The sequence below is a fragment of the Oncorhynchus mykiss genome, chromosome 2, assembly GCF_013265735.2.
Source record: "Oncorhynchus mykiss isolate Arlee chromosome 2, USDA_OmykA_1.1, whole genome shotgun sequence".
Classification (NCBI taxonomy): domain Eukaryota; kingdom Metazoa; phylum Chordata; class Actinopteri; order Salmoniformes; family Salmonidae; genus Oncorhynchus; species Oncorhynchus mykiss.
The window spans coordinates 83,067,236-83,090,650 of record NC_048566.1 but is presented as its reverse complement, the minus strand read 5'-3'; the positions used below and the strand labels follow the sequence as shown (position 1 = coordinate 83,090,650).

Sequence of the window (23,415 nt, the reverse complement as noted above, 5' to 3'; positions counted from 1 at the left end):
CCTCCTGGCTGCCTGGTCTCCTGGCTGCTGGCCTCCTTGGCTGCTGGCCTCCTGGCTGCTGGCCTCCTGGCTGCTGGCCTCCTGGCTGCTGGCCTCCTGGCTGCCTGGCCTGCTGGCTGCTGGCCTCCTGGCTGCCTGGCCTCCTGGCTGCTGGCCTCCTGGCTGCTGGCTGCCTGGCCTCCTGGCTGCCTGGCCTCCTGGCTGCCTGGCCTCCTGGCTGCCTGGTCTCCTGGCTGCTGCCCTCCTGGCTGCTGCCCTCCTGGCTGCTGGCCTCCTGGCTGCTGCCCTCCTGGCTGCTGGCCTCCTGGCTGCCTGGCCTGCTGGCTGCCTGGCCTCCTGGCTGCTGGGCTGCTGGCCTCCTGGCTGCCTGGTCTCCTGGCTGCTGCCCTCCTGGCTGCCTGGCTCCTGGCTGCTGCCCTCCTGGCTGCTGCCCTCTTCTGAACATAGTCATTGATGTATTTTAGATGTAGTGCTCTTGTTACTGTCCTGAAATACAAAAAGTACTGGTATAAATAATTATTTGCGTTACTGAACTCTCTGTCCCTCATCTTCCATTTATTCTGCCTCAGGATTTGGAAGATGCCTGGTCTACAAGAACGCTAAGTGCACGTTGAGGCGCTACACCAACCAGACCTTTGACAAGGTGATGGGTCCCATGCTGGATGCAGCCACACGCAAGCCCATCTGGAGGCACAGTATCCTGGATGCTGACGGCATCTGCTGCCCTGGTGAGTAGCACCCTTCAGCAGGACTCCTGGAGAAGGACCCAACCCGCTCTGTTACTCTAGAATCTCACTGTCACCCATTTGATTATTACAACCATTTGGTTACATCCTTATCTCCACATGGAAACGTGTTGAAGGATGTATTTGTGTTTTATGTATAAAATAACCTAAAACATTTGATGTCTTTGATTTGATATTCATGCATACAGAATTAGTAAATATGGAATTCATCAATATTGTGTGTCTCCCAGGTGAGAAGGTGGAGAATAAGCAGGTGCTGGTGAACAAATCCATGCCCACTGTCACCCAGACACCACTGGAGGGCAGTGCCCAGCCAGGACAGCCCCAGTACAGAGATGTGCCCGTCAGGTGGGTGTGCCTTCTCCCCTCATCACTCATACTATACCACTATCACAATATATTTTTTTACCATGGCAAACATTTGAACATGAAACAGACTTCACTTTTTGGTCCTGTTTTAAAAACCTGCTGTTTCCAACATTTTAGGGCTGTCTTCCTAAAAAAGTTAAATCTCCCTGATGTTTTTGTTTCCTTTGCACGATACGAATGAGTATCCCGATACTGTTTTTGTCCCAGCCCTACTACCATCTCCTCTGACCGTTGAGCAAAATACTTAGTTTCCCCCATATGACGGTAAACAACCCAATCCTTTCAGGTCCGCTCTTCACGTATTCAGCCTTGTCAGATCAGGTCAGCTGTTACCTCTGTTCTCCTGTCTACAGTTACAAGGGCTCCACAGACTCCTACATCGAGAAGGTGATGATCTCCTCCAACGCAGACGATGCTTTCCTCATCAAGATCCTGCTGAGACAGACCAGGAGACCAGAGATAGGAGACAAGTTCAGCAGTCGGCACGGACAGAAAGGTACAACTGACCCTCCCTGATCTACCCTCCGGGCCATTTAGCAGACGCTCTTATCCAGAGCTACTTAGTTGGTGCATTCATATTAAGGTCGCTAGGTGGGACAAGCCATAATCATATAGTACTCATGGGGGGGGGGGCAAGGCCTGAGACATCTGCATGAACTCTGACACTAGAGGGCATACATATTACACATTGTTTACAAACTGAAATAGGACATTCCTTTGCAACAATCTGTGTGTCTGCGTGCACGTGTGTTGAGTCAGCGCCCCCTTCTCATCTTTTAGAGGGGTTCTTCTTTTCAATTAATTGGCTCTTTGTCCTGCGCCAGACTATGCAAATGTATTAGACCCTAGCAGTACACTGCCGCTCCTGGGAAAAATGTTTACAACCACCATTTTGCTGCTGCACCTCCCTCTAGATGAGGCCTGTATGATGCTTTTAATCAGAAAGCCAACTGGCGCAGTGCATAATTTACTCACTTCATTAAAGGGATCGCTGCTGGGGCAGACCGGTCAGTATAGTCCCGTGACTATGTCCACTGTCTCTTACAGGAGGAGTGAAATATCTCCAAGGGCTTAGGCCTAGCATTTGGGAAAGGATGGAGTGAAGAAATGGTAGTATTGTACTGTGGCAGTGGTGGAATGTTTTGGGTTGTTTGGTATTACTGCACTGAAGAGTTATTTGGGGCTGAAGAGATGTTTTTGCAGCCATCTTTAGGAGGGTTATGTTCTGGCTGACTATACTGTTGGGATGGAATTAGCTTTGTAGGGGCAAATGTTTCAAAGTAGTAATTTACATTGGCCAGCCCCCTAGATGTTTGCCAATGAGCTTCAGCCTCTTACAATTTGAGTGACAGCTAGCAAGATGCACACACAGCAGAGTGAGGGAGAGCACAACGACGTGGTGCATATACAGTTGAAGTTGGAAGTTTACATACTTAGGTTGGAGTCATTAACTCGTTTTTCAACCACTCTAAAAAAACTATAGTTTTATAGTTTTGGCAAGTCGGATAGAACATCTACTTTGTGCATGACATAAGTCATTTTTCCAACAATTGTTTACAGACAGATTATTTCACTGTATCACAATTCCACTGGGTCTGAAGTTTACATACACTTAGTTGACTGTGCCTTTAAACAGCTTGGAAAATTCCAGAATATTTCATGGCTTTAGAAGCTTCTGATAGCCTAATTGACATCATTTGAGGCAATTGGAGGTGTACCTGTGGTTGTATTTCAATGCCTACCTTCAAACTCAATGCCTCTTTGCTTGACATCATGGGAAAATCTAAAGAAATCACTCAAGCCAGGTCCATCCTTGGGAGCAATTTCCAGACGCCTGAAGGTAACACGTGTACTATTGTTTGTACAGATGAACAAGTATAAACACCATTGGACCACACAGCCATAATACCGCTCAGGAAGGAGACACATTTTCTCCTAGAGATTAATGTACTTTGGTGTGAAAACTGCAAATCAATCCCAGAACAACAGCAAAGGACCTTGTGAAGATGCTGGAGGAAACGGGTACAAAAGTATCTATATCCACAGTAAAACAAGTCCTATATCAACATAACCTGAAAGGCCACTCAGCAAGCAAGAAGCCACTGCTCATGACTTGTCTCATATTCTCTAGTCAGCAGAATAAGTTAATTATTTACCACACAAAGATGTTGGCTGTGCAGGCCAGGGGTGGTGGGTGGGGGTTGTTGAGTGCTGTGTGCCCATTGTCCTTGCTGCCAGTGTGGACCTGTATAGGGTGTGATGGAGGCCTCTAGACCATCACTGTTGTCTTGCCTTGTCTGATTTATATGCCTCTTTTATCATTAACTTTCACACACAACCAACAACACCAAGGATGTCTGATATGAGAACTAGTCTCTCCCTCTCTCATTTATCTCTCTTGCCTGCTCCTCTCTCTCCTTGGTCCTCTTGCCTGTAGCTCTGCCCTTTTCCTGTCCTCATTTTTCTTTACAACTGTTCTCCCCCCCCCTCTCTACCCAGGGTTTTTCTTTATTTTTACTATTTTCTACATTGTAGTTTGTCTTCACTGTTATTTTGTCTGTGGAGTGGATTTTAAACTCAATTGGACAGCACAAATCAAAATAGGAAAATGAGTCTCTAGTTGCTAAAAAGATAAATAGGATTTAGGACTGCTTGATGTATGGTGTGACATCCACACCCACCACACTGAATACTCCAGGTTAGACTACTTTTTCATGTACAATGCAGATAGACACAGGCTTAAGTCACTCTGCCCGATCCTACAATCCTTATCAGATCATAATGGAGTTTACCTTACTCTACACCTTAATAGCAAACCAAGAAATACTATATGGCGACTTAATACAAACATGCTGAATGATCCAGATTTCAAGGACTCAATAAAGACAGAATTGAACATCTATCTGGAGAATAATGATAATGGGGAAGTATCCCCTGCTACATTGTGGGATGCAGCTAAGGCGGTTATTAGAGGAAAGATCATAGCCACATCATCTCTCAAGAAAAAGATTAAAGCACAGAAACTACTGAAATTACAGGAAACATTAGAACGGTCTCATAGTCCATAGAAAGACCCTCTTATATATAGCGGGCTTCCACCATCGTGGAGAGAGGCCATCATATATGTAATCCCAAAAGCGGGTAAAGATCAGATGGAATGCAGTTCATATATCAAATGTATTTATATAGCCCTTCTTTCATCAGCTGATATCTCAGTGCTGTACAGAAACCCAGCCCAAAACCCCAAACAGCAAGCAATGCAGGTGTAGAAGCACGGTGGCTAGGAAAAACTCCCTAGAAAGGCCGAAACCTAGAGGAACCAGGCTATGAGGGATGGCCAGTCCTCTTCTGTCTGTGCTGGTTGGAGATTATAACAGAACATGGCCAAGATGTTCATAAATGACCAGCATGGTCAAATAATAATAATCACAGTAGTTGTCGAGGGTGCAGAAAGTCAGCACCTCAGGAGTAAATGTCAGTTGGCTTTTCATAGCAGATCATTCAGAGTATCTCTACCGCTCCTGCTGTCTCTAGACCGTTGAAAACAGCAGGTCTGGGACAGGTAGCACGTCCGGTGAACAGGTCAGGTTTCCATAGCTGCAGGCAGAACAGTTGAAACTGGAGCAGCAGCATGGCCAGGTGGACTGGGGAGAGCAAGGAGTCATCAGGCCAGGTAGTCCTGAGGCATGGTCCTTCGAGAGAGAGAATTAGAGAGAGCATACTTAAATTCACACAGGACACCGGATAAGACAGGAGTACTCCAGATATAACAAACTGACCCTAGCCCCCTGACACATAAACTACTGCAGCATAAATACTGGAGGCTGAGACAGGAGGGGTCTAGAGACACTGTGGCCCCATCCGATGATACCCCCGGACCGGGCCAAACAGGCAGGATATAACCCCACCCACTTTGCCAAAGCACATCCCCCACACCACTGATAGATATAGACCTATCGCAATTCTTAACACTGCTTATGAACTATATGCATCAATAATAGCCGAAAGAATGGAGAACATAATCCCAGAATTTATTGACTGAGATCAAACTGGTTTCATACAAAATAGGCAGACACAGGACAATATAAGGAGAACACTACATGTCATGGACCACATTACTCAGAATAAGACACGTGCAATACTAATCAGAATAGATGCAGAAAAAGCATTTGATTCAGTGGGAAGGGATTACCTATTCCAAGTATTGGAATGATTTGGTTTCATAAAGAAGTGATAGTGCATCAAATCGCTGTATTCATGTCTGACTGCTAGAATAAAGATAAATGGACATTAGTCACAAATAAATAAAAAAAGAGCGACAGGCAAGACAAGGCTGTAATCTTTCACCCACACTCTTCTCCTTGTACCTCAAACCATTAGCACAGGCAATAAGACAGGACCCAACCCAAGGGAATAACAATAAGAGGCAGTGAACATAAGATATGCATGTATGCTGATGACGTTCTGTTATTCCTTAAAGACCCAGGCTCAAGTGTACCTAGATTGATGGATATTTTACAAACATTTGGAACATATTCAGTGTATGTGCTTAACGTACAGTTGTGGCCAAATGTTTAGAGAGTGACACAAATATTAATTTTCAAAGTCTGCTGCCTCAGTGTGTATGATGGCAATTTGCATATACTCCAGAATGTTATGAAGAGTGATCAGATGAATTTCAATTAATTGCAAAGTCCGCCTTTGCCATGCAAATTAACTGAATCCCCCAAAAACATTTCCACTGCATTTCAGCCCTGCCACAAAAGGACCAGCTGACATGTCAGTGATTATTTTGTTAACACAGGTGTGAGTGTTGACGAGGACAAGGCTGGAGATCACTCTGTCATGCTGGTAGAGTTCGAATAACAGACTGGAAGCTTCAAAAGTAGGATGGTGCTTGGAATCATTGTTATTCCTCTGTCAACCATGGTTAACTGCAAGGAAACATGTGCCGTCATCATTGCTTTGCACAAAAAGGGCTTCACAGGCAAGGATATTGCTGCCAGTAAGATTGCACCTAAATCAACCATTTATCAGATCATCAAGAACTTCAATGTTCAATTGTTGTGAAGAAGGCTTCAGGGCCCCCAAGAAAGTCCAGCAAGCGCCAGGACCTTCTCCTAAAGTTGATTCAGCTGCGGGATACAGTACAGAGCTTGCTCAGGAATGGCAGCAGGCAGGTGTGAGTGCATCTGCATGCACAGTGAGGCAAATACTTTTGGAGAATGGCCTGGTGTCAAGAAGGGCATCAAAGAAGCCACTTCTCTCCAGGAAAAACATCAGGGACAGACTGATATTCTGCAAAAGGTACAGGGATTGGACTGCTGAGAACTAGGGTAAAGTAATTTTCTCTGAATCCCCTTTCTGATTGTTTGGGCCAAGGGAGTGGGCTCACTCACAATTTTGCCCAAGAACACAGCCATGAATAAAGAATGGTACCAACACATCCTCCGAGAGCAACTTCTCCCAACCATCCAGGAACAGTTTGGTGACGAACAACGCCTTTTCCAGCATGATGGAGCACCTTGCCATAAAGCAAAAGTGATAACTAAGTGGCTCGGGGAACGAAACATTGATATTTTCGGTCCATGGCCAGGACACCCCCCAGACCTTAATCCCATTGAACATGTGGTCAATCCTCAAGAGGCGGGTGGACAAACAAAAACCCACAAATTCTGACAAACTCCAAGCATTGATAATGCAAGAATGGGCTGCATTGCAAATATTGACTCTCTGCATCAACTTCATGTAATTGTCAATAAAAGCCTTTGACACTTATTATACTTCAGTATTCCATAGTAACATCTGACAAAAATATCTAGAGATACTGAAGCTGAAAACCTTTTGAAAATTAATATTTGTGTCATTCTCAAACCTTTTGGCCACAACTGTACACAAGACCCAAGCCCTTGTTTATAATTATACCCCACAGGAAGAGCTGAAGAGTAGGTGTAACTTCCACTGGACCTCTTCATCCATAAAATATCTTGGAGTATATCTACCAAAAGATACAGCCAAACTTTATTACATAAATGATGATCACATCAAAAAGAAAATATATGATAACCTGGACAGGTGGAATTCACTTCTCATGGATCTTAGTAGTAGAATTGAAACAATCAAAATGAACATCCTGCCAAGGTTACTGCATTTGTTCCAATCACTGCCCATAGAAATCCCGCCTAAACAGTTTAGAGAATGGGATAAATGGATATCAAGGTTTATCTGGAACAGTAAGAGACCAACAATTAGATATACAACATTACAATTACCAAACAACTGTGGGGGTGTGGCCTTACCAAACCTAAAATATTATTTTGGGTCAGCCCAATGAGACCTCTGGTTTGTTGGTGCAATTCAGAATACGAATCTTCATCCCTGCAACTCAGGACAGCAGATTTCAACAATGGATGCAGAACGGCATCACATCATCATTCAGTACAATTATAAGGAATGGGAACCTAGGTATCTTCCAGGACCTAAGTAAAGAACATGGCTTAGATAAGCAAGATTTTTACAGATGCCTACAAGTTCGACACTATTTCTTAAGGGAGATAAAAGTGATTGACCCTCAAGCACCTCAAATTAATCCAAGTATTCACTAACACATACAACTTGGAGAAACAAACTACTTCAAATCTCTACTCTGGTATTCAATCCTCAAAGAAGCATACTATGTTAAAAAATAAATGGAAGAAGGAACTTAACATTGATGAAACATGGTTGAACGGTATGTCACTCAACAAAGCTCCACCAATTCAAGATCATGGAGAATTCTGTTGGAAGAATGTTATATGTTTCTTCATAACACCTAAACTGAAATCAAAATACTGACTCCCTACACCCTTGTTGGAGAGAATGCTGTCTTGAGGGTGGATCACTCTCATATCTTTTGGGCCTGCCCCGCAATCAAAACTAACTGGGGAGAAATGAGTTCTAACATTGGAAAAATAATGGGATTTGACATAGAACAAACATTCATTTCTTTGTACTTGGGTGAAATACCTGAACTTACTTTGTTTGTACTTTTTTTGTTCTGCAATAAAAATAAAGTGTAAAAAATATATATATGAATTAACACATGGAATCATGTAACCAAAAACGTGTTAAACAAATCAAAATATATTTTATATTTGAGATTCTTCAAATTAGCCACCCTTTGCCTTGATGACAGCTTCGCACACTCTTGGCATTCTCTCAACCAGCTTCATGAGGTAGTCAACTGGAATGCATTTCAATTGACAGGTGTGCCTTTTTAAAAGTTCATTTGGAATTTCTTCATTAATGCGTTTGTCAGTTGTGTTGTGACAACGTAGAGGTGGTAAACAGAAGATACCCCTTTTTAAATTTTTTTTTTTTTAAAGATCAATACCATATTATGGCAAGAACATCTCAAATAATCAAAGAGAAATGCCAGTCCATTACTTTAACCTCTCTGGGATATGTGGGACGCTAGCATCCTACCTGGCCTAAAGCCAGGGAAAATGCAGAGCGCCAAATAAATTACTGTAAAAATCTGACTTTCATTAATTAAATTACACATGCAAGATAGCAAGTTAAAGCTACACTTGTTGTGAATCCAGCCAACATGTCAGAAAAAAGGCTTTTCTGCAAAAGCAAACGATGCTATTATCTGAGGATAGCACCTCCGTAAACAAAGAGAAAGCATATTTCAACCCTGCAGGCACGACACAAAACGCAGAAATAAAAATCTAATTCATGCCTTACCTTTGACGAGCATCTTTTGTTGGAACTCCAATATGTCCCATAAACATCACGAATTGTTCGATTAATTCCGTCGATATTTATCCAAAATGTCCATTTATTTGGCGCGTTTGATCCAGAAAAACACTGGTTCCAACTTGAGCAACGGGACTACAAAATATCTCAAAAGTTACCTGTAAACTTTGCCAAAACATTTCAAACTACTTTTATAATACAACTTTATGTATATTTTAATATAAATAATCGATAAAATTGAAGACTGGATGATCTGTGTTCAATACAGGAGTAAAACAAACTGTAGCATGCATTTTGGTCACGCGCCTCTATCTAACAGTACACTTCAAGTGACCCTCGTTCAAGATGGCCGTACTTCTTCATTACACACAGGAATAACCTCAACCAATTTCTAAAAACTGTTGACATCCAGTGGAAGCGATAGGAACTGCATAAGGTCCCTTAGAAATCTGGATTCCCAATGAAAACTCATTGAAAAGAGTGACTTAAAAAAAATCTGAATAGTTTGTCCTCTGGGTTTCGCCTGCTTAAATAAGTTCTGTTATACTCACAGACATGATTCAAACAGTTTTAGAAACTTCAGTGTTTTCTATCCCAATCTACTAATAATATGCATATGTTATCTTCTGGAGATGAGTAGCAGGCAGTTGAATTTGGGCATGCATTTCATCCGGACGTGAAAATACTGCTGCCTGTCACCAAGAAGTTAAGACATGAAGGTCAGTCAACTTTTAAAGTTCTTGACATTTTCCTTTTATCTAAAGTGCAGTCGCTAAAACCAAGGGCTGTGATGAAACTGGCTCTCAAAAGGACTGCCACAGGAAAGGAAGACCCAGAGTTATTTTTGCTGCAGAGGATAAGTTCATTAGTTGCAGCCCAAATAAATGCTTCAGAGTTCAAGTAACACACACATCTCATCATAAACTGTTCAGAGGAGACTGCGTGAAGGAGACCTTCATGGTTGAATTGCTGCAAAGAAGCCACTACTAAAGGACACCAATAAGAAAAAGAGACTTGCTTGGGCCAAGACACACGAGCAATGGACATTAGACTGGTGAAATCTGTCCTTTGGCCTGATGGTTCCAACCGCTGTTTCTTTGTGAGACGTAGAGTAGGTGAACGGATGATCTCGGCATATGTGGTTCCCACTGAGAAGCATGGAGGAGGTGGTGTGGGGGTGTTTTGCCAGTGACACTGTCAGTGAATTATTTAGAATTCAAGGTACTCTTAACCAGCATGGCTACCACAGCATTCTGCAGCTTTACGCCATCCCATCTGGTTTGCTCTTAGTAGGACTATAATTTGTTTTTCAACAGAACAATGACCCAAAACACACCTCCCAGGCTGTGTAAGGGCTATTTGACCAAGAATGAGAGTGATGGAGTGCTGCATCAGATTACCTGGCCACCACAATCCCCCGACCTCAACCCAATTGAGATGTTTGGGATGAGTTGGACCGTAGAGTGACGGAAAAGCAGCCAACGAGTGCTCAGTATATATGGGAACACATTCAAGACGGTAGGAAAATCATTGTAGGTGAAGTTGGTTGAGAGAATGCCAAGAGTGCAAAGCTGTCAAAGGGTGAAATATTTTGATTTAACACTTTTGGTTACTACATGATTCCATATGTTTTATTTCATAGTTTTAATGTCTTCACTATTATTCTACAATGTAGAAAATAGTAAAAAATAAAGAAACCCTTGATTGAGTTGGTGTGTCCAAATTAGAGGTCAACCGACCGATTTTATGATTTTTCAACGACGATACCGATTTATTGGAGGACAAAAAAAGCCGATACCGAATATATATTTATTTATTTGTAATAATGACAATTACAACAGTACTGAATGAACACTTATTTTAACTTAATATAATACATCAATAAAATCAGTTTAGCCTCAAATAAATAATGAAACATGTTCAATTTGGTTTAAATAATGCAAAAACAAAGTGTTGGAGAAGAAAGTAAAAGTGCAATATGTGCCATGTAAGAAAGCTAACGTTTAAGTTCCTTGCTCAGAACATGAGAACATACAGTGCCTTGCGAAAGTATTCGGCCCCCTTGAACTTTGCGACCTTTTGCCACATTTCAGGCTTCAAACATAAAGATATAAAACTGTATTTTTTTGTGAAGAATCAACAACAAGTGGGACACAATCATGAAGTGGAATGACATTTATTGGATATTTCAAACTTTTTTAACAAATCAAAAACTGAAAAATTGGTCTTGCAAAATTATTCAGCCCCTTTACTTTCAGTGCAGCAAACTCTCTCCAGAAGTTCAGTGAGGATCTCTGAATGATCCAATGTTGACCTAAATGACTAATGATGATAAATACAATCCACCTGTGTGTAATCAAGTCTCCGTATAAATGCACCTGCACTGTGATAGTCTCAGAGGTCCGTCAAAAGCGCAGAGAGCATCATGAAGAACAAGGAACACACCAGGCAGGTCCAAGATACTGTTGTAAAGAAGTTTAAAGCCGGATTTGGATACAAAAAGATTTCCCAAGCTTTAAACATCCCAAGGAACACTGTGCAAGCGATAATATTGAAATGGAAGGAGTATCAGACCACTGCAAATCTACCAAGACCTGGCCGTCCCTCTAAACTTTCAGCTCATACAAGGAGAAGACTGATCAGAGATGCAGCCAAGAGGCCCATGATCACTCTGGATGAACTGCAGAGATCTACAGCTGAGGTGGGAGACTCTGTCCATAGGACAACAATCAGTTGTATATTGCACAAATCTGGCCTTTATGGAAGAGTGGCAAGAAGAAAGCCATTTCTTAAAGATATCCATAAAAAGTGTCGTTTAAAGTTTGCCACAAGCCACCTGGGAGACACACCAAACATGTGGAAGAAGGTGCTCTGGTCAGATGAAACCAAAATTGAACTTTTTGGCAACAATGCAAAACGTTATGTTTGGTGTAAAAGCAACACAGCTGAACACACCATCCCCACTGTCAAACATGGTGGTGGCAGCATCATGGTTTGGGCCTGCTTTTCTTCAGCAGGGACAGGGAAGATGGTTAAAATTGATGGGAAGATGGATGGAGCCAAATACAGGACCATTCTGGAAGAAAACCTGATGGAGTCTGCAAAAGACCTGAGACTGGGACGGAGATTTGTCTTCCAACAAGACAATGATCCAAAACATAAAGCAAAATCTACAATGGTATGGTTCAAAAATAAACATATCCAGGTGTTAGAATGGCCAAGTCAAAGTCCAGACATGAATCCAATCGAGAATCTGTGGAAAGACTGAAAACTGCTGTTCACAAATGCTCTCCATCCAACCTCACTGAGCTCGAGCTGTTTTGCAAGGAGGAATGGGAAAAAATGTCAGTCTCTCGATGTGCAAAACTGATAGAGACATACCCCAAGCGACTTACAGCTGTAATCGCAGCAAAAGGTGGCGCTACAAAGTATTAACTTAAGGGGGCTGAATAATTTTGCACGCCCAATTTTTCAGTTTTTGATTTGTTAAAAAAGTTTGAAATATCCAATAAATGTCGTTCCACTTCATGATTGTGTCCCACTTGTTGTTGATTCTTCACAAAAAAATACAGTTTTATATCTTTATGTTTGAAGCCTGAAATGTGGCAAAAGGTCGCAAAGTTCAAGGGGGCCGAATACTTTCGCAAGGCACTGTATGAAAGCTGGTGGTTCCTTTTAACATGAGTCTTCAATATTCCCAGGTAAGAAGTTTTAGGTTGTAGTTATTATAGGAATTACAGGGATATTTCTTTCTATACCATTTGTATTTCATTAACCTTTGACTATTGGATGTTCTTATAGGCACTTTAGTATTGCCAGTGTAACAGTATAGCTTCCGTACCTCTCCTCATTCCTACCTGGGCTCGAACCAGGAACACAACGACAACAGCCACCCTCGAAGCAGCGTTACCCATGCAGAGCAAGGGGAACAACTACTCCAAGTCTCAGAGCGAGTGACGTTTGAAACGCTATTAGCGCGCACCCCGCTAACTAGCTAGCCATTTCACATCACGTCGTTACACCAGCCTAATCTCGGGAGTTGATAGGCTTGAAGTCATAAACAGCGGAGCTGCTGGCAAAACGCACGAAAGTGCTGTTTGAATGAATGCTAATGAGCCTGCTGGAGCCTACCATCGCTCAGTCAGACTGCTCTATCAAATCTCAGACTTAATTATAACATAATAACACACAGAAATAGGAGCCTTTATGGTTAGGTACACTTTGGAGCAACGACCGTCCTTTTTCGCAAATGTGCACTGCATCGATTATACGCTAGATAAACTAGTAATATCATCAACCATGTGTAGTTATAACTAGTGATTATGATTGATTAAGTTTAATGCTAGCTAGCAACTTACCTTGGCTTCTTACTGCATTCGCGTAACAGGCGGGCTCCTCGTGAGGCAGGTGGTTAGAGCGTTGGACTAGTTAACCGTAAGGTTGCAAGATTGAATCCCTGAGCTGACAAGGTAAAAATCTGTCGTTCTGCCCCTGAACAAGGCAGTTAACCCACCATTCCTAGGCCATCATTGAAAATAAGAATGTGTTTTTAACTGACTTGCCTAGTTAAATAAAGATTAAATAAAGGCGAAAAAAAATTCTGCAAAATCGGTGTCCAGAAATTACCGATTTCCGATTATGAAAACTTGAAATCGGCCATTCCGATTAATCGGTCCACCTCTAGTCCAAACCTTTGACTGGTACTGTGTATGTTGTACTTTTTGGTACATTTATATTTTACACTCCAGATACACACTTATATAAACAAACAACAACTTGACACTTTCGAACAATGTCTAAATAGTATAGCCCAATGCATTATTGTTTGCCATGTGGCCTTAAATTGTACCAGTTAGTTTTTCTTGGTCACCCATGCTATTTCAATATTTAATAATAAATCATTTTGATTTTTCCATTGTGTTTATGATGGGAGTTTGATTGTCTTTTATTATAATTTTTTTCCAGATGAGTGATGACTCGAGAATCATCCAGCCCATTGTATCTCATTACACCCCTCCCTATATGACTTGAAATATGCATACAGATGGATTAAAAGTATGTTTATATTGTAATACTTCTGACAGCCAACTTTCTACCTCTGCCCACAACTTCCGGACTTTATAGCATTCCCATAAATCATGGACTGTTTAATTATTATTTGTTTTACACTTAAGACATGACTCTGCCATTGTGCTGTAGAATTTGTGAATTTTGTTTCTTGTATAATAAATTCAATACGGTTAAGGTAACTAATTAAGGAAGAGTGCATCGGTCCCTGGGCAAACATTTACACTCACACTTAAGGCCTCCAGTCCCAGGCAGCTACTGGTGGTCTGGAGCCCTTCTCACATGTGACTTTAAAGAAGGCCCCACCAGACCACAGCAGCATGGTATGTATGTTGCACTGGGGGTAACGGTTAGCGTGGAACTACCCTGCAAGTGTCATGTTTTTCTTTGGTTATTGGTGTTTTTAGCATTCTTCGCTAGAACCAGTAATCGGAGGCAGAAATTAAAAGCGCAAGCCACTGGCAATTAAACGCTTCAGAGACGTGGCTAGAAACTCTTGAAATGGACTTAAAGACACTTCAGCATTGCAAGCTCACTTCACTCACTCACTATAGCATATCTTATTGATTACAGTGGGTACTTTTCATCCACGCATTAAAAATGCTGATATGCTTATGCTAAATGTCCAGTATAATCTGTACCTACATTTGGGCCTCTAACTCTCTCCCTCGCTGTGGTTTGTTACAGGTGTATGTGGCCTTATCGTTCCTCAGGAGGACATGCCCTTCTGTGACTCGGGCATCTGCCCTGATATCATCATGAACCCGCATGGCTACCCCTCCAGAATGACGGTACGGTACCACCACACAATTCAACATCACCTATTCTTTGCTTTGGGGGATACAAGGACCCACTCATGGGAACTGAATGTGAAATGTCAAAATATCCCAAGGTTCACCTGGCTTTTAACTTGTGCGAAAAATGAATTGTTTTGTTAAGAGTTTATAGTTTAAAACCTAGCCCCCAAAGCCTTCGACAGCTCTCACTCACTTTCTCCACTTAATTTTTTTTTTGATACACAAGCAGAAGCCCAACTCTCATTCTTCAAGTTTCAATTGGCACTTTTTTGAGACAAAGTGCTCATTATTCCCCCTACTCTACTGGCTGGAGTATCATTGGCCTCCAGAACACATGTCCATTGGCTGGGCTTGGACTCCCGAGTGGTGCAGCGATATGAGGCACTGCATCTCAGTGCAGGAGGCGTCGCTACAGTCCCTGGTTTGAATCCAGGCTATATCACTTCCGGCTGTCATTTGGGTGGTCCCATAGGGTGGCGGACAATTGGCCCAGTGTCGCCGGGATAGGCCGCAAATGTAAATAAGAACTTGTTCTTAACTGACTTGCCTAGTTAAATTTAAAAAATAACGTCCATTGACAACAGTAAGCAGGCAATCTTACTGTTCACTATAGGGCTGGGCGATATGGCCCAAATCTCATATCCCGATAACAATGCATATCACGATATAGCACATTTTCTGTAAATTCAATGAATAAATAGTATGTTTTTAATGACCACACGTAAAGGCCTTTTTCTTATTACATGTTGAATTATACTCAACAAATAAAAGGTACTTACTCATTTTATTATTTCTCCTTTTATTTAGAACATTTGTGCACATTTTCAATTAAGCATGTAACAATATTAATGAATAAAATCTAAAAAGGTAAATAAACACTTCAACTATAGTTGCAAACAAAATGGAGGCCTAAAAAATATTTATTTCTGGGAGCTTGCATGTTATTTTGGCATTATTACGTGTCCCATATCAATTTGGTACCTTGGGTCGAGTGTTGCCACCAACTCACGAAACCCCTATTTCTGGACCGTGTAAATTGGGGCCATGTCTTTGCAGATGTAAATTGTAACGGCAGCTGTTATCTCCTTCCATCTTCGTTATTCTTTTCCATATAGTGTGCCGCGTGCAAAAGCCTCTTGCAATGTCTGAGTCGGGGGTTTGTTTTGAGCACTCAACTACATTTCACATGATTATTGCGTAGGTGGTAAGAGGTTAGTAGTGTTTGAGCCTGTTGTCGAGACCGGCCTGCAGCATGTTTTGCAGAGGATGTTTTTCTGGAGAAACGCATTTCATGCAATTCTACATCATTTTAGAAGACTGGAGACTAGAGCAGAATATTTTTTAATACCTCAAGTGATTGAAATTACAGGCTACATTAACACTGACAATCTGAGGTCAACCTTGAATCCATCAATAGTCTAGGCCTAGGTGTGTAAAGACAGAAATATTGTACAATATGAAGAGGACATTACAGTTCCAGTTTCACTGACTCACCCAATGATGCGCAGCTCACTCACCGGTGATGGCCAATTCGCTTGTGCCAAAAGCTTCTCTTGTTTTACTTTGTAAAATGCTGTTCACTCAATAGACCTATTTGGAAGAAGCTTCTGTCTTGGTAGCCTAAAGACCGATTTAGTTTTTTTTCAGTAGGATCCATTTGCTTCCCAACCTGTATTTGAAATATTGCAAAAGGCTGTTTTTGTCTGCATGCTGTTCAATTCAGATCAAACTTTATTTGTTACATGCACCGAATACAACAAGTCTAGACTTCACCATGAAATGCTTACTTACAAGCCCTTAACTCTTCTTGAACTGCACTGTTGGTAAAACATTTTTTGCCAAGTAGACTAAAATAAAAGTAACACAATTAAGAATAACAATAATGAGGCTATATACAGGGGGCACCGGTACCAAGTCAGTGTGCAGGCTAGTTGAGATTACATGTAGGTGGGGGTGAAGTGACTATGCATAGATAACAAGCAAACTGCGAGTAGCAGCAGTGCACAAAGGGGGGGTTGGGTTGGGTCGATGTAAATTGACCGGTGGTGATTTTTATTAATTGTTCAGCAGTCTTATGGCTTGGGGATAGAAGCTTTTGAGGAGCCTTTTTGTCTTAGACTTGGCACTCCGGAATCTGCGGTAGCAGAGAGAACAGTCTAACTTGGGTGACTGGATTCTCTGACAATTTTATGGGCTTTCCTCTGACACCGCCTATTATTTAGGTCCTGGATGGCAGGAACATTGGTCCCAGTGATGTACTGGGCCGTTCGCACTACCATCTGTGGTACCTTAAGGTCAGATGCCGAGCAGTTGCCGTACCAGGCAGTGACGCAAACGGTCAGGATGCTCTCGATGGTGCAGCTGTAGAACCTTTTTACATGGGTCCCCAAATCCTCAAATCTTTTCAGTTTCCTGAGGGGGAAAAGGTTTTGCCGTGCCCTCTTCACGACTGTCTTGGTGTGTTTGGACCATGATAGTTTGTTGGTGATGTGGACACCAAGTTACTTAACTCTTGACCTGCTCCACTACAGCCCGTCGATGTCAATGGGGGCCTGTTCAGCCCGTCTTTTCCTGTAGTCCACGATCGGCTCCTTTGTCTTGCTCCAATTGAGGGAGAGGTTGTTGTCCTGGCACCACACTGCCAGTTCTCTGACCTCCCTATAGGCCATCTCATCGTTGTCAGTGATCAGGCCTACCACTGTTGTGTCGTCCTCAAACTTAATGATGGTGTTGGAGTCGTGTTTGGCCACACAGTCGTGGGTGAACAGGGAATACAGGAGGGGACTGAGTACACACCCCTGAGGGGCCCCAGTGTTAAGGGTACGCGTGTTGTTGCCTTCTCTTACCACCTGGGGGCGGCCCGTCAGAAAGTCCAGGATCCAGTTGCAGAGGGAGGTGTTTAGTCCCAGAGTCCTTAGCTTAGTGATGAGCTTCATGGGCACTATGGTGTTGAATGCTGAGCTGTAGTCAATGAACAGTTCTCACATAGGTGTTTCTTTTGTCCAGGTGAGAAAGGGCAGTGTGGAGTGCGATTGAGATTGCGTCATCTGTTGGGGCGGTATGCGAATTGGAGTGGGTCTATGGTGTCCGGGAGGATGCTGTTGATGTGAGCCATGACCAGCCTTTCAAAGCACTTAATGGCTACTGATGTGAGTGCCATGGGGTGGTAATCATTTAGGCAGGTTACCTTCACTTCCTTGGGCACAGGGACTATGGTGGTCTGCTTGAAACATGTAGGTATTACAGACTCGGTAAGGGAGAGGTTGAAAATGTAAATGAAGACTCTTGACAGTTGGTCCGTGCATGCTTTGAGTACATGTCCTGGTAATCCGTCTGGCCCAGCGGCTTTGAAAGTTGACCTGTTGAGCGTTATCACACAGTTATCCAGAACAGCTGGTGCTCTCGTGCATGCTTCAGTGTAGCTTGCCTCTAAGCAAGCATAAAAGGCATTTTGGTTGTCTTGTAGGCTGGCGTCAGTGGGCAGCTCATGTCTGGGTTTCCCTTTGTAGTCTGTAATCGTTTCAAGCCTTATCAGAGCCAGTGTAGTCGGATTCAATCTTTATCCTGTATTGATGCTTTGCTTGTTTGATGGTTCATCTGAGGGCATAGCGGGATTTCTTATAAGCGTCTCGATTAGTCTCCCACTCCTTGAAAGCTTTAGGTCTAGCCTTTAACTCGGTGCGGATGTTGCCTGTAATCCATGGCTTCTGGTTGGGATATGTACGTACAGTCACTGTGGGGATGATGTCGTCAATGCACTTATTGATGAAACCGATGACCGAGGTGGTGTACTCCTCAATGCCATTGGATGAATCCAGGAACATATTCCAGTCTGTGCTTGCGAAACAGTCCTGTAATGTAGCATCTGTCGTCTGACCACTTCCGTATTGAGCGAGTCACTGGTTCTTCCTGCTTTAGTTTTTGCTTAAAAGACGGAATCGGGAGGATAGAATTATGGAATAATGCATTCCTGGTGTAACTCGGGCAGTTGTTGTTGCCATCCTGTACCTGTCTCGCAGGTGTGACGTTTGGATGTACCAATCCTGTGCAGGTGTTGTTACACGTGGTCTGCCACTGCGAGGACGATCAGCTGTCCGTCCTGTCTCCCTGTAGCGCTGTCTTAGGCGCTAAAAGTGCTCACAGTACGGACATTGCAATTTATTGCCCTGGCCACATCTGCATGCCTCCTTGCAGCATGTCTAAGGCACGTTCACGCAGATGAACAGGGACCCTGGGCATCTTTCTTTTTTTCAGAGTCAGTCGAAAAGCCTCTTTAGTGTCCTAAGTTTTCAGAACTGTGACCTTAATTGCCTACCGTCTTAACGACCGTTCCACAGGTGCATGTTCATTAATTGTTTATGGTTCGTTGAACAAGCATGGGAAACAGTGTTTAAACATTTTACAATGAAGATCTGAAGTTATTTGGATTTTTACGAATTATCTTTGAAAGACCGTGTCCTGAAAAAGGGATGTTTATTTTTTTGCTGAGTTTATGTACTGTCTTGAAATGATTGTGATGAGACTAGTTGTATTCATTAGAGTACACCGTAGCAAAATGTTTAGAAAATTAGCATTCCTTATCGGACAAGTTCAGGTAGTCCCTCCCATTTTCAGTCAGTTTTTTTTGCCCTGTTAGGGTCCTATTCATTAGGCACCAATCTCCTCCACCAGGTGGGGAAGCTGATTGAGCTGCTGGCTGGTAAAGCGGGGGTGATGGACGGGAGGTTCCACTACGGCACGGCCTTCGGGGGCAGCAAGGTAAAGGACGTGTGCGAGGACCTGATCCGCTATGGGTACAACTACCAGGGCAAGGATTACGTCACCTCGGGCATCACTGGGTAAACACACAGACATGTTTTGAGTAGGAGACATGGAATGGATGAGTGTATGTTAGCCTGGTTAAATTGTACTGTTTGATACAAGAAGTGAAACAATGGTTAGTCCATTGTTCAATCTGGTTTAACCAGGCTAGTTGTATTTATCAATGTATACATCGTATGAGCATTACAGCATGGCTGCGAACATGACTTCTGTATCCACTGATTTAACAGTATTATTCACTTTATTATAGGCAGACCACCCCTTTCATGAAAAATGGTTCGCTCCTACAGACAGTGAGTCAGGTGGCTGTGGCTTGCTATATAAAGCAGGCAGACAGGCATCGAGGAATTCTGTTACTGTTCGATTGAGCGTTAGAATGGTCAAAACGAGTGACCTTAGCGACTTTGAGCTTGGTATGATCGGTGCGACAAGCAAAAAAAAACATCTAGTCAGCAGCAGTCCTGTGGGTGAAAACAGCTTGTTGATAAGAGGTCGAAGGTGAATGGCAAGAATCATGCAAGCTGACAGGCAGGCCACATAATGGCAAAGTACAAAAGTGGTGTGCCGACCCGGTATTAGATGGGTGTACCTAATAAACTGGCCACTGAGTATCCGCTATTTTTTTCAATCCTTGTCCTGGGGACCCAACGGGGGTATACATTGTATTTTTTTAACTAGCACTAACACAGTTGATTCAACTCTTCAGGTCTTTGATTTGAATCCGGTGTCTTGGCAAAAACAAAAATGTGCACCTGTTTGGGTCCCCAGCGCTACCTGTGAAGTCCCAGAATTTGATGGGTTGTTCTCTCCCTCAGAGAGCCAATTGAGGCCTATATCTACTTTGGACCTGTGTATTATCAGAAACTAAAGCACATGGTGCTGGACAAGATGCACGCCAGAGCCCGCGGCCCCCGAGCTGTGCTCACCAGGTAAGATAAATCCAAAAAAGTTATATACAGAGTTTGGCTAACTTTTACTCAGGATGCCATTTTGGCACCTTTTTTCAAATGGTTGGTGATGGAGTAATACCATAGACCCCAAAATGTCTACTTGGTTGTGTTTGTATGATACCTCCCCTATCTAATATTACAGTTTTGTACTCTGTCATATTGATACTTAAAAATAATTTGTCCACTAAGTACAGAAAGTAATCCATGAGCCATACCTGACCCAATAACCCCCCCCCCCATCTTACCTGCCGTGTCAAATGCTGCTGTTCACCTCAGACAGCCCACGGAGGGGCGCTCTAGAGACGGAGGCCTACGTCTGGGGGAGATGGAACGTGACTGTCTGATTGGCTACGGTGCCAGCATGTTGCTGCTGGAGCGCCTCATGATCTCCAGTGACGCCTTCGAGGTGGACGTTTGCGGTCAGTGTGGCCTGCTGGGATACTCCGGGTGGTGAGTGTCCTTTTTGGTCCGTCTGTGATTCTGTATAATAGTAGTCAGACTTGACCTTGATGCCAAGGATCTGTTTCCTTGTACTGTAGCTGCAGATTTAACTGCTTACAACCAATAAAGTATTTGATATGTGTGTCTCCAGGTGCCACTACTGTAAGTCCTCCTGTCACGTGTCCTCGTTACGGATACCCTACGCCTGCAAACTGCTCTTCCAGGAGCTGCAGTCCATGAACATCATTCCCCGCCTCAAACTGGCACGCTACAACGAGTAACCTTGTCCCCAGGCATATTGCTACCACATACCGAGTTTGACACAGAGAGGGAGGGAGCTGGCTGTTGGTGGGTGGAGCTAGAAAAGAGACGGACAACAACAAGCGGCATTGATTATCCAAATTGACAACTGTCAATATAATGAAGCAGGAAATACTATAGCACTGTTACAATAATGGAATGTCTACAGTATGTCAGAAAATTAGTTCATGTAAAAGCATACAAAAAGTACTTGTTTTTGTTTGCAGAACAGAAAAATATTGGCTACTGGAATACATTTTTTGGTTTGCTTTTGTTTGACATTTTTTATTGTTTTAATATTTCTAAAACATTTCAAGAGTTTTGAATGCATGTTTAGCTACATTTGTACTTTTTTGACTCTTGTTTTGTTGTGTAATTAATAAACAAATATTATTTCAGGATTTGTTTCGCTTTGTATTTTTATTGTGGACCTCCGATCATCCTTTCAAATAGTTGGAGACATTGTTAAAATATACAGGAACCAAACTCTTCTTGAATGGGATGTTGGACATTACATTTTGAAGTTTCTCTCTTTGATTACAGGTAGTTTTGAATGGTAAAATATGGGCAATAATCTTATTAAGATAAGGTACATAAGAAATTGGTTGTCATTTAGCAGTATTCTATGACTAAGGATAGCAAATGTGAGGATGTTTACATTTGACACAGGATGACCCAATGTGTATGGGTAGATGAGTTTGACACTGAATACCAGACACCACTGAGGATGTGTTCAGTGTGAACACTAAAGAAGCCTATTGTCCTTCTCTTATTAACAACACAGCAATACATTGACTATTTTGTGTCATCCCGTTTCAATGCAAAGCTTTAATTAACACCACTAACATATACACAGTTTAAAGTTTACCCCCACCCACAATGTTGAATTGAAGCTTTTTGATTGGACAAAAGCAGCGCACATCAATAGGACGGCGAGGAGGGTAGAGAGGGTGGCTGCACCTGTCCTAGCTAATGAGGCTCTAAAGAGCCAGTAAAGGGCTGGATGGGAAAAGGATGTCCGCCGAGGGGGAGACAAGACTCCGCCTTCTTGTTCCTTTTTTTACTAAATTAATTAGATCCTCATTTAGGGCTGTAGTTTACCGTGACCAACTCAACGGGAGCCTCTGGGCTCGTTTGATGTTGTGTTAGGATGTTGAAGACTCTTGAAGACACCTTAATTAGGCGGTTATAACGTTAACTAATTAGTTATTTACAGATGTATTGATCCTGTTCCTATTCTATCAGCAGGCAAACTGTTGACCGAGCAGATTATCTCTCAAACAGGTTTCCAGCCAACCTTTTTACACGAGTAAAGTAGTCTACTTGTCGGATAAAATGTCATGACCGGTCTGATGGAAACCGAAAAATGTATGGTAAACTTTCCAAATGTCTAGCGTATTTTGTATTGTCGACAAGGTGGGATAATTTTGTGTCGGTAAAATGAATAATGGGAAAAATATTGATATAATTGCCATTATATTGAAGTAAATCAGGAACGCATGCAGTTTATTAGGCTGCAGATTAAATACATAATGAACTTCACTTGTTGGTGAAAGTGCCATGTGATGAGTTTGATACTCATTTCCAATAAATATCGAGAGTCTTGTTCTAGTGACATGATCGTAATGCTTGGTTGCCGTTTGATAAATACAAATAATCTCGCTCTTTAGTACACCATCATCTCATTATGTAGGCAAAATGTGCGCTGTTGGCTAGACCACACGTGCCAATACCGAAGTGTGCGAATAACTCAACGTGTTTGTTTTTTTAACCATCAGAGTTGAACATGCGATGGAAACCCATTTAACTTTATTTGACAGCAAATGGTATTTTTATGTGCACGACGTCATCACACACAGTTTTATCTACAACAAGTCAATTTGACTGAAACATCTCTGGTGGGAAAATACGGATTTTTTTTTTTGTTTGTTTGTTTTTTGTTGTTGTTTTTATGAACACAACAAATACAACAAAAAAAAACAGAAATATACAAACAAGAGTACATAAACCTAACAGGGGTATTACATATCAGGATATTGTTTTTATGTTCATTTTAGAATATTCGCATGAAAATCTGTCTCCAGTTGGATGGAAACCTAGTTAACATTAAAGGCTGTGATTTGAATGCCAACTATAAATACACACATACATTGATTAGATAACGGGTTTCTTTAGTAGCCCAAC

At 42.3% G+C, this 23,415-nt stretch overlaps 1 protein-coding gene across 1 annotated transcript in view; it reads left to right on the top strand.

Annotated features, from left to right (window-relative positions):
* The window catches only part of LOC110497820 (polymerase (RNA) III (DNA directed) polypeptide B), a 42,196-nt gene extending 20,564 nt beyond the window's left edge, over positions 1-21,632 (top strand). Inside the window, exons 21-28 of the mRNA XM_021574233.2 lie at positions 570-728; positions 977-1,094; positions 1,469-1,611; positions 14,610-14,713; positions 19,391-19,557; positions 20,356-20,469; positions 20,767-20,940; positions 21,083-21,632. Coding sequence (XP_021429908.1) covers positions 570-728; positions 977-1,094; positions 1,469-1,611; positions 14,610-14,713; positions 19,391-19,557; positions 20,356-20,469; positions 20,767-20,940; positions 21,083-21,212 — 1,109 coding nt within the window. The 3' untranslated portion in view covers positions 21,213-21,632. The remainder of the gene's footprint in view (positions 1-569; positions 729-976; positions 1,095-1,468; positions 1,612-14,609; positions 14,714-19,390; positions 19,558-20,355; positions 20,470-20,766; positions 20,941-21,082) is intronic.
* Positions 21,633-23,415: the final 1,783 nt, after the last annotated feature.